The sequence below is a fragment of the Dipodomys spectabilis genome, unplaced genomic scaffold (genome assembly GCF_019054845.1).
Source record: "Dipodomys spectabilis isolate Male_0828 unplaced genomic scaffold, ASM1905484v1 ptg000240l, whole genome shotgun sequence".
Taxonomy (NCBI): domain Eukaryota; kingdom Metazoa; phylum Chordata; class Mammalia; order Rodentia; family Heteromyidae; genus Dipodomys; species Dipodomys spectabilis.
The window spans coordinates 660,151-676,283 of record NW_024870917.1 but is presented as its reverse complement, the minus strand read 5'-3'; the positions used below and the strand labels follow the sequence as shown (position 1 = coordinate 676,283).

General features: G+C 56.1%; 1 protein-coding gene across 4 annotated transcripts; it reads left to right on the top strand.

The window, feature by feature from the left end:
- The first annotated feature begins 3,695 nt into the window (after window positions 1-3,695).
- Window positions 3,696-15,532, top strand: Sall4 (spalt like transcription factor 4). Of its 4 annotated transcripts, XM_042699305.1 has the most exons (5): window positions 3,696-3,813; window positions 10,541-11,567; window positions 13,244-13,246; window positions 14,122-14,392; window positions 15,116-15,532. In XM_042699305.1, the coding sequence occupies exons 1-5, from the start codon at window positions 3,696-3,698 to the stop codon at window positions 15,530-15,532; spliced, it is 1,836 nt and encodes a 611-aa protein (XP_042555239.1). The 4 variants fall into 4 exon arrangements, with proteins under 4 accessions (XP_042555239.1, XP_042555238.1, XP_042555237.1 ...); XM_042699304.1 differs by lacking the exon at window positions 13,244-13,246 and having other exon boundaries at window positions 10,541-11,561; XM_042699303.1 differs by lacking the exon at window positions 13,244-13,246.
- The last annotated feature ends 601 nt before the right edge of the window (window positions 15,533-16,133 follow it).

Below are 16,133 nucleotides of genomic sequence, written 5' to 3'. Positions count from 1 at the left end.
GTGGGATGATACACTACAAATCCGTGTGTGTGCCCGTGCGCGTGCACGTATGCACGCATAAGTGCTCACAAGCAACACCAGTACTGAGTCTTGTACTCAAGGCCTGGGTGCTGTCCCGAGCTTTTTCACTCAAGGCTGGTGCTCTACCACTTGAGCCACATTTCCACTTCTAGTCCTTTGTTGGTTAATCAGGGATGATAGTCTCATAGACTTTCCTGCCCAAGCTGGCTTTCAACCACATTCCTCAGCTCTCAGCCTCCAGAGAAGCTGGGATTACAGGTGTGAGCACCAAGGCCTGGTTCTCCAGCCTTCTTTATGAATGCTGAAGCCAGGGGCTGGGAAGGTGGCTCAGTGGTAGAGTGCTTGCCTCGAATGCATGAGTACCACATAAGCAAGAAAAAGCCAGATGTGGTGCTGTGGCTAAGTGGTAGAGCGCCAGCCTTGAGCTGAAGATCTGAGGGACAGCGCCCAGGCCCAGAGTTCAGGCCCCAGGACCAACCCTTCCCCTCCAAAATATACTGAAGCCAGTATGGCTGAAAGATATGCTGAGATACATTTCTCAGAAAATCCCTGCTCAGAATAGGCATAGAAAAGTTTCTTTTGTTTCATTTTCCCCTCAGTGTCTTAAAGATCTTTCTTTTCTTTTTTTTTTTTGGTCCAGTCGTGGGGCCTGAACTCTGGGCCTGGGCGCTGTCCCTCAGCTCTTCAGCTCAAGGTTAGTGCTCTACCACTTGAGCCACAGCGCCACTTCCGGCTTTTTTCTTTTTGCTTATGTGGTGCTGAGGAATCGAACCCAGGGCCTTGAGCATGCAAGGCAAGCGCTCTACCACTGAGCTACCTTCCCAGCCCAAGATCTTTATTTTCTTTAAACATTATTATTAATGAGTAGTTGTACAAATTCCATAAGTCAGGATCTGAGTATACACTACTTCTTACTCAAAATCTTCCTGCTTCGCCCTCTGGAAGCTAGGATGTCCAGCAGGCTACCACACTGGCATGGAGCCAACCTAGCAAAAGACATTACCTGTAAAAGGCTTAGCGACAGCCTTTACTCTGAGAACACACATATTTTTTCCTAAACCTGGCCCCACCCAGACTGGTTGTAAATCAGGAGGTAATAACTTTTCTTCAGGACCTGCCCCTAGAATCCCGCCTGGCTCCTGATAGCTGGGGATTACAGGCAGGCACCACCACACCCAGCCTGTGACCTTTCTTGTTATTGTTTTTTTTTTGAAATGTCATTCATAAGAGCTTGTCAGGTGAGGGAAACTCCTCAAGGTCTCGTGGAATGATTGCACAAAACAGGAGAACTTTTTGTTTCTGGGACATTTTCGAATGAACACTGGTTTACTCTCCCCCAATTTTTCTTATCTCTATATCTCGTCTATATTCAGTCATCAAGGAGAGACAGGTGTTGGAATATGATACAGAAACTCGCCCTGCCAATCCCTAACACAGTTTCTTTGGGACTTGGACTCAGTTTCTTTAGTGTCAAAATGAAAAACAAAAACAAAACAACAACAACAACATAACGCTGGTCAATCTCCTGAGAACAAAAACAGCACGATATACATTTTATACATTTCGTGCTGTCGGTGCTGCTTACATACCCCGGACACATCAAGTATTTATTTATTCATTTGGATATTTCAGACAGGATCTTGCTATCTAGCTCAGGTTGGCCTCAACTGGAGATCCCCCCCCCTCCCAGAAATGACTATCACTTGGAGATTCAAGTGATCCAGCACCTTGTTGTAAGGGCAGACATGGCTGAAAGGTTTTAACTACCACCTGCCCAAGTAAGTAAACATAGCAATTCTGCTAAGTGAAGCTTTCCTTAGGCAACTAGTATGCTCTGTGCTGTAAACCTAGCATATAGACATTTAGATTTATTTAAGAAGCCTCTTATACCAAAAAGGTGTTGGGAATGTGAAGATTGGTCAGCCCAAGCAGGGGCTAATTGGCTTTTTAATTCCATCTCAGGGTTCTAAACTGCTTCCATGCCTCATGGAACTCTTCCCTTCCCCTTTCCCTGTGGAACCGTGGGTCTATCTTCCCCTTCCCCTGTGGAGCCGTGAGTTATCTTACTGGCTTCCGACAACATCCACAAGAGTTTTTTGCAAACAGTGGTTCAAAAGCCCAGAAGTCAAGAAGTTCTTCTCGTTAGCTCTCAATATCCCAAACATGATGAAGCTGGGTTATTTTTCTCCAGTGGAGGGCTGTCCAAACACCCCAGGTGAACACACTGAGGAGACCAGCATCCAATTTTGCTTTTCCTTCCTGATGAGGGCTCAGGCTCAGGCAACTCTGACAAGCCAGGGACTTAGCCAATGAGTAATCAAGAAAAGGCAAGGCGAAAAAATGTGGAGGAAAGATTGAGATTTGCGCAGTCCCTTGCAATGAAGGGAAATGTGTGTGTGGAGGGGGGGGTGGGGGTGGAGAAAGGCCCCGACCTTTGGAAACGCCAAGCAAAGACCGAGAAAGCGGGAAGCCAGTTTATTGAGCATTTGCTTTGTGCCAGGTTGTTAGCTGAATTAAATTTATAGAATTCCTATGCTGGTCCCAGGAGATTGTAGAAACAAACATACAGATTCCCCACCCTCCCCCCCCCCCCCCCCCCGTCGGGATGATTGGACTATTTTGAACTATACATCCTTTTCTGTAACAAAGTCTATCTTGCAAAACAAACACCAAATGTCAGCAGATGCTGGAAAACACGCAGTTGCCCGGACCGCGGGGAGCGCGGCTCCTCGGGAGCGCGGGCACCGTGGGAGTCCGCGGTGGTGTCCCCGGCTCCCCGGCTCCCGGGGGGCGAGGCGGGGGCGGGGAAGCCAGCCGCCTGGGGTTTTGATAGTATCTCTGACTACCTTCCCCTGGAATCTGCTTCTCCATGTTTACTTTGGGAGCCAGTTATTTCCAAGTGTAAAGAAGGAAAAGAAAAAAATCGAAGTTCGCTGGGAAACGGCAGATCGGCTCCGGCGGGTCTCCACGTCGAGGGGGCCGGGGTCCCCCATTTCACCGGGAGGTGGGCTCTGGATGGAGACTCCGGTGGAGGGGATGCGCCGGGCCCCCCATCGTTTTCGGTAGCCTGGAAAGGGGGGGGTCTCCGTTTGAAACATTCCAGTCAGGAGGAGACAGTTCATCTAAGGGTTCTTGTTGGTTTCAGAAGTTCAAAACAAAAACAACTCCCCAACCCCCCCCCCCCCCCAGCCGCAGTGCCACCGCGCGCTCAGCTGGTGGCTGTTAACGTCACGACCACAAAAGGCGATTTTGGGGAGCGCACGCCCGAGCCCGCCCCGGCCCCCAACTTTGAAGGACGCCCCCACGCCCTCTTTTTTTGGGTGTGTGATCTCCCCCCCCCCACCCCGCCCCGGGGGTTCGCCGCGCCGCAGCCAATCTGCGCCCGGATGCTAATGGGCCGCGGAACACGCCTGGGTCGCGTGGAGGGTCGGACTACAAGGCCCAGCATGCCCCGTCCCTCCCTGATCAATGAGGGCTTATTCAAATGATCTCTGAGGTCTTGGACCCAGGCCAATCAGCTGTCAGGGCTCATGATAAATCGCAATGCATTATTGATAATAATAATTACCGGGACATGCGCGTTCCGGCCCGAGGGGGGTAAATTTCCCGACTCCGGGAATTGGCGGCGGAGAGGGCGAGTTTGCGCGGCGCTCCGGCCCCCCGATGCGCGCACCATGTCGAGGCGCAAGCAGGCGAAGCCGCAACACATCCACTCGGACGAGGGCCGGGACGAGCAGCCTCCGCCGCCGGCCGCGGAGCCCGCAGGGGCGGCGCCGGCGCCCGGGGAGCCCGGTGAGTGCAGCCTGGGGCGCGCGGGGCGCTCGCGGGGACCCCCCGGGGGGCGCAGCCTCCCGGGCGGCCCGGGTGCCCGGGGTTGGGGGAGCCGGGGACTCGGTTCCGGGGCAGCGGGGCGACCTCCTCACGCCCCCGTGCCCCCCGCCCCGGGTCCGGGCGGATTTTCCACGTTCTCTTTTCCCGCCTGCGTAAGTTTCCCCCCCACTCTCGCATTGTAAAGTTGGCCCCGCGCGCGCTCGCGCGCTCCCCTCGGGTTCCTCCACTCTGTGCTCGATCCCGCGCTCCTCTCCCGCACCCCCGGGGCCCCCCTCCCTCCCTGGCGCCGCTTTTTAAAGAGCAAGACTCCCCCCCTCCCCCGAAGGTCCCCGCCACCCTCTCCACCGGCCTTGGGGGCTTTGTGGGAGGCTGGAGGAGGGGCGCGCCCCGGCCCCCCCCCCCGGGGCGATCGGCCGCCCTCGCCCCTCCCAGGCCCTGTGGGGGAGGGGGCGCGACCTCTCCCCACCCCCCGGGGCTCGGCGCGGCCCCCCGGGGGCGGCGGCGGCGGCGGGGGGGCTCGCTCAGCCCGCTCGGCTCGCCTCTCCCGGGTTGGCTTCCCCCCCCCCCCCCCGGGTGATGCCGCCCGCCGATCTTCGCCCTAACCTTTCGGGGCCTGACCTCCAGCCATCTTTGATTTCCGACTTCCTAAAAATAGCCGCGGCGCGCCCGGGGGTGCGGGCTCCGGGGTGGCGGGGCGCGCCGCCGGCTCGCGGGGTCCGCGCGCCCCGGGCTCGCTGGGCAGGGCTCCCGGCGGGGGGCGGGGGCTCCCCCCTCCTTGGCTGCCGCACACGCGCGCCCGGGGAGGTGAAAGGGGAGAGGTCGGGCCGGGGCTGCGCGGTCGCGGCCAGGGCGAGCTCCCCGGGGCTGACCCGGCCCACGAAAGTTCGGGGATCCCCCCCACCTCCCCTAACGCCGCGGGGGTTCGGGTCCCTTCCTGTCCCCGCCTCGCCCCGCAGGGCCTGGCGCGAGCCCGCGGGCGCTACCCCCCAACCCCCCCCCCCCCGCCCGCCCGCCAAATCGTCGCCGGATCGATTGGGAGCGCACGCGGGGGGAGGGGGCTTCCCCTCTGCTCCTTAATTTCCCTGCCGCGGATGGCCGGCGTCCCGGACGCCCCTGACCCAAAAACATCGGACGCCCCAGTTTCCCGGGGGCACGGTGGCTACTTTGGAGGCTTCGATGAGGGGGTGTAGTTTTCCGAGCGGATCGCGGTTCAGTGAGGTCTCCACGCGCGCCCTTCCGAGGAAGTTCGTCCCGGAGCCGAGGACGCATCCCGGCCCGGCCGAAAGGGGGAGTGTGGCTTGGGGCTTTTGTTTGGTTTTGGAGGGGCATCGCCTGGTGAGGGCCGGGCGCGTCCGGTCCCCGCCGCCGGGTGGATGGGCGCTCTTTGTGCCCGGGCCGGGGGCCCGGGCGGGCTTGGAGAGGCCCACCTGGAACAAAAGGGTTAACCCGCGGCCCGCCCGCTTCCTCCGGAGGGGCGGGGCGGGCTCGTGGCCCTGACCCCTCCCCGGCCCGGCGCTGGCCTCCCCTTCCCCCCTCGTTTTGGGTGGGCGCACACCAGTGAGGTTGGGCACGGCGGTTGGCACTTCGGGGGGAGCTTGTTAGAGAGGACTTGCAACATCCACGCCGCCGGAGTTGGCGTTAGTCCGGGCCGCGCGCCCCGCTCCGCTCCCACCGTGATTTGGGAGGGGAGTTGGCCCTGGATCCCAGGGCTGGGCGCGCGGCGGAGCCGCAGGGTTGCGCGCGGGCGCCCCCCGGAAGCGCAGGGCGCGGGCCGGCACCTGGAGAGTGGGGCGGGCTGGACCTAGTCCCCCCCCCACCCGGCGCACCCCCAAGATTTCCGCTCGTTACCGGCCCCGTATTCTTTGCCCGATCGTTCGAGTCCTTAGCGCACCCCCTCCCCCCGACTCCGTTCCAGGGATGCGTTTGCACGGCGCCCTCAATCGCAACGCAGGACTGGAGGTGCTTCTCCCGAGCCGGGCTGTGTATTTGGGTGTCGGCATTTGATCGGCCTTCCATGTCAGTGGTCGGAACAACTTTAAAAGCCGAGGTTGCGCTCGCTTTGTTGAATGCACGGCTTATGTATGAACTTATTTGGTTGTATGAAAATGAAATGGGCGCCATAATTAGATGAAAAAACAACCCTTCAGGTGGTCTGGGAGATTAACGCCCAAAGGGAAATTGGTATTTTCTCAAGAACAGTTTCAAATGCCCTTTGTGCTAAACTAGATAACTAAGATTAAGACTTCCAGATTTCCAGTAAACTCTCTTGCTGGTATCTAGTCGGAAATGACCCGCCTGCCCATAGCGTTTCGGGCACCAAGAGTCTCAGTTCCCAATTTGGGCACTGCCCCCTCCCCCCTTTTAAAAATGGATTAAAGATGCATTTCCTGCGTGGAAAAGGCGCCACACTCCAGCCAGGTAAATGGTACTCGGTTGTGGAAGCTTCTGGTAGGTGGGGGCTGGAGCGAGGGGGCTGGGGAACCATTTTGGGAAGGCGAGATGAGATGATCATTGAAGTCTAATATGAGTTTGAGCTGGGTAACTTTGAAGCCAGGAAGTCCTTTGAACATTGTAACACTAGTTAAAATGATTTCAACTACAAAAGGTCCACGGGTGTTGGGTAGGTGGTCGTTAAATCTGTTCAAAAGTAACAATGTTACTCCTGTCAAGATAAGTGTTTGTTGAACTGTTGATTGAAAGAATTCTGTAGAAACATTAAGGTCTGCCCCCCCCCCCCCAAAGCATCTCCGGGTGCTTTGGCTTTAATTCTCAGAGTAGCTGGTGTTTTGATTTATTTAGAGTAAAAGTTGGAATAACTCTTCCCCCCCCACCCCCATCCCAGAGTGGGGTGGGGGTGGGGGCTGTGGTTTTGCTGGTTTTCCTTGTTTCCAAGATGAGGAAGCCATGGTTAGTGTTTGGGGTTGTGAGATGTCTCCACTCTTAAGTTTTCAGATGTTTCAAGCTGTAGCTTCACAAGTTCTGGAGCCTCAGTGCCAGCCACGTCTTCATGGCTGCTCAACACCCCCCCCCCCCCTTTTCTCTCCCCATCCGTGTGGGGCTTTGTTCCCTGGTGTCTGTAAGAGCGGGGGTGGGGGACAACTCCTGCCCTCATGGAGTTTGTAGATTTGCTTGAAAGACAGTGGAGGCTAGAGGGAACCTTCTAGAACCTTGACACAAACTCCCTGGCCTTATTTGACTTTTACACTCTTTCAAAAATCTTTAGGGTAGGGCCCCCTGAACTTTGATCAAACACTGTTTGAAACTTTTTTTTTCCCTGAAGATCTTAATTAGGTAGAAAGTTCTTTCTCAATCTAGTTAGCCATCTACAAGATGAGTTAAAGGCTAGGTTCTTCAGTGATATTAAACTGTTGTTTAGGAAAACCACTTTCAACTGGTTTAATTCTCCGGGGGCATTTTTTAAAAAGTATTTTTCCTGGGGGTGGGGAGAGGAGACCGGACTGCCCAAGATAATCTGCTCACTGTCAATTCTTTTAATATAGGAATCACAAAAGATAAGCCTGAGTCATAATGCTTTTATCAAGATATACAGGCTTTTATTTTTCTAAGCAGTTTCTGTGTCTCAAGAATTTGATTGGCCTCTAGATTAACTTTCTTCCCATACAATAGTAGGAGTTATTTTCTCTCCATTTGGCCCGGATTGAATCCTAGACCCCTGCTGGGTTTACTGCTTACTTCCCACTTAGTGGGTAACTGGATGTGGAGAGATAACCTTCCTAAAATTGGGCGTGGGGGTGGGGTGGAGGGGGGGGGATGGGAGGAGGACTTCAGGGTAATCCCTCTGAACTTTGCTTTTCTTCCTTTCGGGTTAATTTAAGCATGCCCAGCAATTGTTCCTTTCGGAGCCCTCTTTAGGGCCTGGGCAAATACGCTCCCCATGTTTGTCCGTGGAGAGGTGGTGGTAGCAGTACATTTTACTGCAAGAGCAAACAGAGCTGCTGCTGTTTTAAGACCCCAGTGGATGTTACTGGTGCTGGCTTGGCCGCTGCGGGGCGGGGGTTGTCTGTGTGGACACTGCAAGTAGCTGGCATTTCAGCTGTAAATCACTGGGAACTGGTGGATCCTTCTAGGAGAGGAGTTATTTAACCTTTCTTCTGCCAAGGATAGAACCATACTAAAGAGTGTTGAGAATCCATTGAGTACCAGGGCCTGGAATAATAGATGGAAACAAAACCTACAGAAGTGAGGCACCATGGCACAAGCATGCCTATAATCCCAGCTCCTCAGGAGGTCGAGATCTAAAGATCGTGGGTTGAACCCAGGGTGGGCAGGAAAGTCTTCTCTAGTTAACCACCAAAAAGCCACAAGTGAAGTTGTGGTAGAGTAGAACTCAATTGGTAGAGTGGAAAAAAGACTCAGAGCCAGGCGCTGGGTGGCTCACGCCTGTAATCATAGCTCCTCAGGAGGCTGAGATCTGAGGATGGAGGTTCAAAGCCAGCCCTGGCAAAAAGTTCCATGAGACTTATCTCCAGTGAACCAGCAGAAAACTGGAAGTGGTGCTGTGGCCCAAAGTGGTAGAGCGCTAGCCTTGAGCAAAAGAGCTCAGGGACAGCGCCCAGGCTGTGAGTTTAAGCCCCATGCCTCTCCCCCCCCCCCCCCCCGCCCCAAAAATAAAAGGCTCAGGCCCTGAGTTCAAGCCCTACTGACTAGCATACACAGAAAAGAAAACACAATTTCAACCAATCTTGCATCGAAAATGCCTCAAAGTGTGCATCATAGCCTGAGTGTACAGACTCTGGCCCTCACTCCCTCATTTACATGGAAATACATTGTCTAGGGTATGCTGAGTCACTTAGAGATTCAGGTATGCTGGGCATGTGCTAATTTCAAGCAGTGCTCTGCTTTTGTTTTAGTGCTGGTAGGGGCTGGCCGAGGCTTGTTCCACTTTAGGCCAAGGTTCTAGTCCCAGGTCCACGACTGGCATGTTGAGGCTCATGGAGTTTTCTGCCATGCTTGGCTTCCAACCATAATCTTCAAATCTCAACCTTCTGACTAGCTAGGATTACAAACAAGCCAAGTGGGTTTGGTATCTACTGGGTGGCCTGGAACCAAGGCCACACCTCCAAAATACAGAGATAAGCCGGGGAGGATTAACCTGTGTTTGAGTCATGTAATAAAAAAGGTCTAGTCAGGGGCTGGGAAGGTGGCTCAGTGGTAGAGTGCTTGCCTTGCATGCATGAGGCCCTGGGTTCGATTCCTCAGCACCACATAAGCAGAAAAAAGCCAGAAGTGGTGCTGTGGCTCAAGTGGTAGAGTGCTAGCCTTGAGCTGAAGAGCTGAGGGACAGCACCCAGGCCCAGAGTTCAAGGCCCATGACTGGCAAAACAAAAAAAAAAAAAAAAAAAAAAAGGTCTAGTCAGATGCTAGTGGCTCATGCCTGTGATCCTAGCTATTCAAGAGGTTGAGGTCTGAGGATCTTAGTTTGTAGTTCAAATCCACCCTGGGCAGGAAGGAGACTCTTTTCTCCAATTAACCACCAGAAGATGGAGCTGTAGCTCAAAGCGGGCAGAGCTCTAGCCTTGAGCAAAAGTGCTCTCAGGCTGAGTTCAAGCCCCACAACTGACAAATTGAAAAAAGTCTAGCATCCTCCTGTCCCCTGACCCCAGCAGGTTGAGGATAGGCAGCTATAGCTGGGATTTAAGTCAGACCCAGGTTCTGTCCCTACCACTGTCGTAATGGAAGAAATATTGTTTGTTGTGTCATTGGTCATGGGGCTTGAACTCTGGACCTGGGCACTGTCCCTGAGCTCTTCAGCTGGAGGCAAGCATTCTACCACTTGCACCACAGTACAACTTTCGGTTTTCTGATGGTTCATTGGAGATAAGAGTCTCATGGACTTTCCTGTCCAGGCTGGCTTTGAACCTGAGATCTTCAGATTGCAGCCTTCTGAGTAGGTAAGATGACAGGCATGGGCCAAAAAGAAAAATACTTTTTTTTAAAGCTTTTGCCAAAGGATCTATTCCAATACATCAGGATAAGAGGAGTAGAAACCAGAGGAGAGAAAGGAAAGACACCTCCTGCTAGAAGTATTGGGGGTAGCGGGAAGTCTTTCGCTGGTATCTCTGAGGTCAGGGGACTAGGTTGGTTTCTCCTTGGCTGTGGAGCCTCATCGCCTGCCCATTGCTTGCCTGGCTGGATACTCTCTATCTCTGGCTTCACTTCTCCATTGTGATACTTTGTAAGCCTGGGTTTGCCAGCTCTGCCTAATCGCATTTGCAAAGCTCCTATCCATAAAGGTCACCTGGTTGGAACTTGCCTCCTCTCCCCAGGGGATGCAATTCCAATTCCTGTGCTGGGTTACTTGATTTCCCTCCCACTCTCCCACTGCACCAGAGCTGTTCTGTCTCTCCCTTGGTCGTGGGGCTTAAACTCTGGGCCTGGACCCCGTCCCTGAACTCTTCAGCTCAAGGCTAGTGCTCTACCTCTTGAGCCACAGCACCACTTCTGGTTTTCTGCTGGTTTGTTGGTGATAGGAGTCTCAGGGATGTTCCTACCTAGGTTGGCTTTGAACCAAGATCCTCAGATCTCAGCTTCCTGAGCAGCTAGGATGACAGGCGGGAGCCGCTGGCACCCGGCAAGAGCTGTCCTCTTGTGAGCCGACCTCGTGGCCATCATCCCCAGTTCGTGGTGTGCAGACTTCTTAGCTTTCTTCTCTGTCTTCCATTTGCAGGTGCTCCAATGAACCCCCTGGGGAATGGCGGCGATGAGGCCACGGGGGAGAAAGCCACGGCCAAGCGGCCTCGCGGGGAGGACACGCACGTGTGCGAGAAGTGCTGCGCTGAGTTCTTCAGCCTCCCTGAGTTCTTGGACCATAAGAAAACTTGCACTAAGAACCCTCCTGTCCTCATCATGCACGACGGGGAGGGAGCAGTGCCCCCGGACGAGTTCTCCCGCACCGTCCTGAGCCACCAGCCCCCCAGCCCTAGCCACAAGGAGGGCCCCAGGGAGGGTGAGGGGAAGGACCGGCCGGGCACTGAGCCCATCCTGTACTTGAAGACTGAGACTGCCCTGCCCCCGCCCCAGGACATAAGCTATTTACCCAAAGTCAAGGCAGGGCCGGCCAATGTGGCCCTGCAGGCCCTGCGGGGCACCAAGATGGCCATGAACCCACGGAGCCCCGACGTGCCCCCCGCCCCCGGGCCGGGCCCCCACAGCATCCCCTGGGTGCTGGAGCAGATTCTGCGGCTGCAGCAGCAGCAGCTGCAGCAGATCCAGCTGACCGAGCAGATCCGCATCCAGGTGAACATGTGGGCGGCGCATGCCCTGCACTCGGGCGTGGCGGGCTCCTCCGATGCCCTCAAAACCCTGGGCGCCCACGTGTCCCAGCAGGTGTCGGCCGCCGTGGCCTTGCTCAGCCAGAAAGCCGGGAACCAAAGTCTCTCTCTGGATGCCTTGAAGCCTGCCAAGCTACCTCATGCCAACGTGCCCGCTGCCACCGCTGCCAGCCCCCTGTCCCCTGGGCTCACCCCCTTCGCCCTGAAGGCCGACGGGACCCGAGTGCTCCCCAGTGTCGTGTCCCGGCTCCCCAGTGCTTTGCTACCTCAGGCCTCTGGCTCTGTGCTCTTACAGAGCCCTTTCTCCACGGTGGGGCTGGACCCAGCCAAGAAAGGGAAAGGAAAGCCTCCCAGCATGGCCGCCGCCGCCGCCGCGGACTCCAAACCCAAAGCCGACGCCCCGCTCTACAAACACAAGTGTAAGTACTGTAGCAAAGTGTTCGGGACCGATAGCTCCTTGCAGATCCATCTGCGCTCCCATACCGGAGAGAGACCCTTCGTGTGCTCTGTCTGTGGCCACCGCTTCACCACCAAGGGCAACCTCAAGGTCCACTTCCACCGGCACCCCCAGGTGAAGGCCAACCCCCAGCTCTTTGCCGAATTCCAGGACAAAGGGGCGCCCGGGCCGGGCCTCCCCTACGCCCCCCCCACCCCCGCCCCTGTAGACGAATCGAGCCTCTCTCTAGACAGCAAACCCGTCCTGGTAGCAGGCACCCCCTCGGTAGGGCCACCTCTAAACCTCTGCTCAGGGACCAGCCCCAAGGACCCGGCGGGCGGCCCCCCGCCCCCCGACCCGCAGCCCGGGCTGCCTCCAGAGAGCGCGAGCGGCGTAGCCTTCACCGGGATGAGGCCCAACCATACGGCCCCCAGGGTGGGTGGCTTTCAGGGGAGTGGGGCCCCCGAGGCGGGGTCCGAGACCCTGAAGCTGCAGCAGCTGGTAGAAAACATCGACAAGACCACCAGCGACCCCAACGAGTGCGTGATCTGCCACCGCGTGCTGAGCTGCCAGAGCTCGCTCAAGATGCACTACCGCACGCACACGGGCGAGCGGCCCTTCCGCTGCCGCGTGTGCGGCCGCGCCTTCTCCACCAAGGGCAACCTGAAGACGCACCTGGGCGTGCACCGCGCCAACACGGCCTTCAAGACGCAGCACTCGTGCCCCATCTGCCAGAAGAAGTTCACCAACGCCGTCATGCTGCAGCACCACATCCGCATGCACATGGGCGGCCAGATCCCCAACACGCCGCTGCCCGACAGCCCCCGCGGCTTCTCGCCCGAGCCCACGGCCGCTGCCTGCCGCCAGGACGCCATGGAGAGCTTCGAGGTCGAGGAGGGAGGCGGCCCCTCCCAGGTCCCGGCTGCGCCTCTGCCCCACCTGCCGTCCCCCCCTCGGGGGTTCTCCGTGGTGCCCGCCGCAGAGGCCCCCGGGAAAGCGGGGCCCGGCCCCTTGAGCCTGCAGCGCCAGAGCAGCCGGGAAAACGGCTCTGTGGAGAGCGATGGGCTGACCAACGACTCGGCCTCACTCCTGGGTGACCAGGAGTATCAGAGCCGGAGCCCCGACGCTGTGGAAGCCTTGTCCTTCCTGGCCGTGTCCCCCGCCACTAGCCAGGCAGAGAGCATCCCGTCCCGATCTCCCGAAGGGGGCAAGGCTGAGAGCTCGGAAAGCAGCCGCAATGACACGGAAGGTGATGGAGCTTTGGATTTCACTTCTGTCCCTTGTGGGCTCCAGGCCATCCAAAGAAACCCGGGTCGCACCACCCAAGTGGAGCGTGAGCCGAGCTACTCCTGGGGGGCCGATTAGCTGTCCTGTGCTTTCCGGGTGGTGGGGCAGAGTGACTCCCCCCTCTCCCCGAAATGAACACGCTCCTTCTCTCTCTGTCGTGGCTAATGCAGACTGGGGAGGGCAGCACGTGTTTGGTCTGTTTGTGTTTTTGGGGTAACACTGTACCGCTGAATCGGAGGGAGGGAGGGAGGGAAGTAGCATCTGCACACGCACCAAAGAGCACTTTTGAGACTGCCCTGGGGTCTGAACTCAGCCCATCAGCCATGCTGGGCCATGCTTCTAGTGCTTTTTTGTTTTTGCACTGGTTGGTTTTCAGGTCGTACTTCCTGCTGGAGTACGCACCTTGGCCAAGATCTTTTTTTTTCTTCTTCCCTGTAGCTGGAATGGCTGGCCTGCACTACCCCATCCATCTACTTACATTGAGATGGTGTCTCAGCTTTTCACCTAGCGAGTAATGACAGGCTTGTGCCCTGTTACTGGTTGAGAGGATGTGTGTGGCAGGTGTGTGTGTGTGTGTGTGTGTGTGTGTGTGTCTTGTTTTGGGCTAGCCTCAAACTGCAGTCCTCCCAGCCTCAGCCTCCTAAGTAAGGATTACAGGAATGAGTCCCCAGTGTCCCAGTTAAAGGTAGGTAGCAACTTAGGCGGAAATGTGACAGTTACCTGTATCTAAGTGTTGTTGTATCTAAGTGTTGTTGTTTTTTTCTTTTTATCTCTGTATATGTGCCAGCACAGTCATGAGGCTTGAACTCTGGGCCTAGGCTCTGTCTCTGAGCTTTTGTGCTCAAGGCTAGCACTCTGCCACTTGAGCCACAGCACCACTTCTGGCTTTTTGGTGGTTCATTGGAGATGAAATCTCAGGCTTTCCTGCCTGGGCTGGCTTTGAGCTGTGATCCTCACATCTCAGCTTCCTGAGTAGCTAGGATGACAGGCTTGGACTCACCATAACTAGCTTCTAAGTGGTTCAGTCTTATTCTTGAATGACAAGCTGCTTTTTTTTTTTTTTTTTGCTTATGTGGTGCTGAGGAATCGAACCCAGGGCCTCTGGCATGCAAGGCAAGCGCTCTACCACTGAGCCAACTTCCCAGCCCCGACAAGCTGCTTTTGAGGTGCAAATTTTCTGTCCAGAGAGGTTGTGCAGTGTAGTAAAGGTTTGGCTTTTCTTTTCTTTCTTCTCTGCACAGTGGGTGGAACCAGACTCCCCCCCACATTTATCCGAGCGCAGCCCACCTACGTCAAAGTCGAAGTTCCTGGAACCTTCGTGGGCCCCTCCACCGCGTCCCCAGGAGTCACACCCCTGCTCTCCTCCCAGCCTCGCCGCCAGGCCAAGCAACACGGCTGCACACGCTGCGGGAAGAACTTCTCATCGGCCAGCGCCCTGCAGATCCACGAGCGGACACACACGGGCGAGAAGCCATTTGTGTGCAACATCTGCGGGCGAGCCTTCACCACCAAAGGCAACCTGAAGGTGGGCCTCAGGTTTGGGCAGGGTGGGACTGGGCCTTTTTTTTGTCCATCGTGGGGCTTGAACTCTGGGTCTGGGTGCTGTACCTCAGCTCAAGGCGAGCGCTCTGCCACTTGAGCCACAGCACCACTTCCGGTTTTCTGGTAGCTCATTGGAGACAAGAGTTTCCTAGACTTTCCTGCTCAGGCTGGCTTTAAACCATGATCCTCAGATCTCAGCCTCCTGAATAGCAAGGATTACAGGCGTGAATCACTGGTGCCCTGCTGGCATGCATCTCTTTATGTGTGAGCCATGAGAGCCATGATTGCCCAGACTGGCTTCCAACCCCAACCTTGGGAGCTCAGCCTTCTGAACAACTAGGATTATTAGGTGTAAGCCAGTGGTGTATGTAGTATCAGATCTGAACTCCTAATTTCTTTCCTTCCTTCTTTCCTTCCTTCCCTCTCTTCCCTTCCCTTCCCTTCTTTCTTTCCTTCCTTCCTTCCTTCCTTCCCTCTTTTGTCTCTGTCCTGGGCCTTGAACTCAGGACTTGGCACTGTCCAGAGGTTTTTTGTCCTTAAGGCAAGCGCTCTACGTCACCAAGTCTGATTTCTGAATCTAGAAAGCATGTTAAGGTATTTTGGGGTGACGTACACCCCACGTGGCTGACTTGATTGGGTCCGGCCAGTGTTGGGGAGCCCCTGTCTGATGTTAGCACTCCCCCGCCCAATCTTATCACTTTCCCAGGTCCACTACATGACCCACGGGGCGAGTAACAACGCTGCCCGCCGTGGGCGGAAGCTGGCCATCGAGAACACCATGGTGCTGCTGGGCGCTGATGGGAAGAGGGTTTCCGACACGTTTCCCAAGGAAATCCTGGCCCCCTCGGTCAGCGTGGACCCTGTGGCGTGGAACCAGTATACCAGCGTGCTCAACGGTGGGCTGGCCGCGAAGGCCAATGAGATCTCGGTCATCCAGAGCGGCGGCATCTCGGCCCTGCCCGTGGGTCTGGGCGCGGGCCCTGGGAACAGCGCCCCCACGGCCAAGGCGGAGGGTGTGCAGGCCGGGGGCGGCGCCGAGGTGGAGAAGCCAGGCGTCCCCGACGGTGTGGTCAGAGCCCAGTTCCCTCATTTCCTGGAGGAGAACGAGATCGCCGTCAGCTGAGCCAGAGCGCCCAGCCCGGCCGGCCAGCCGCTCCCCCCTCTCCTCCTGCGTTTCCTTTCCTCTTCCCAGCAAAGCGTTTACTGTTTTGACCCCAAGCCGTGGGCAGTCTTACAGTCAACCCTGTTAGTAGAGAAGGAACCCCCACTACCCCCTGAAAATGGAAAAACAACAACAACAAAAATGATACCCAAATACACAGACCTACAATATATATATATTTCTTACTTTTGGAAGGAAGCGGGTCTTGCAAGGTAGCCTTGTTACTTGTAACGAACTGGATACTCGGAAGTTTCCTGCCACTTGGAGTGAGTGACAGCCTCCACGTTCTGCCACGTGTGTCAAGGTGGCGCCTGGAGTTTCTTTCCCCAATCACAGCAGAAGAGAACTGAGAGAGGGTACTGAGTGCTTCCAATGGGGGCTAGGCGGGTACTGGACTTGGTTTCTCTCGTACGAGTGATCTGTTTTATGTCCTCTGCCCATCCCTGTACACACCTTTGGTTTTGTTCTTTGGTGTTGGTATTTGGGGCTTGAACTCAGGGCCTGGGTGCTGTCCCTCAGCTTTTTCACTCAAGGCTGGTGCTCTACTACTTGAGCCACATCT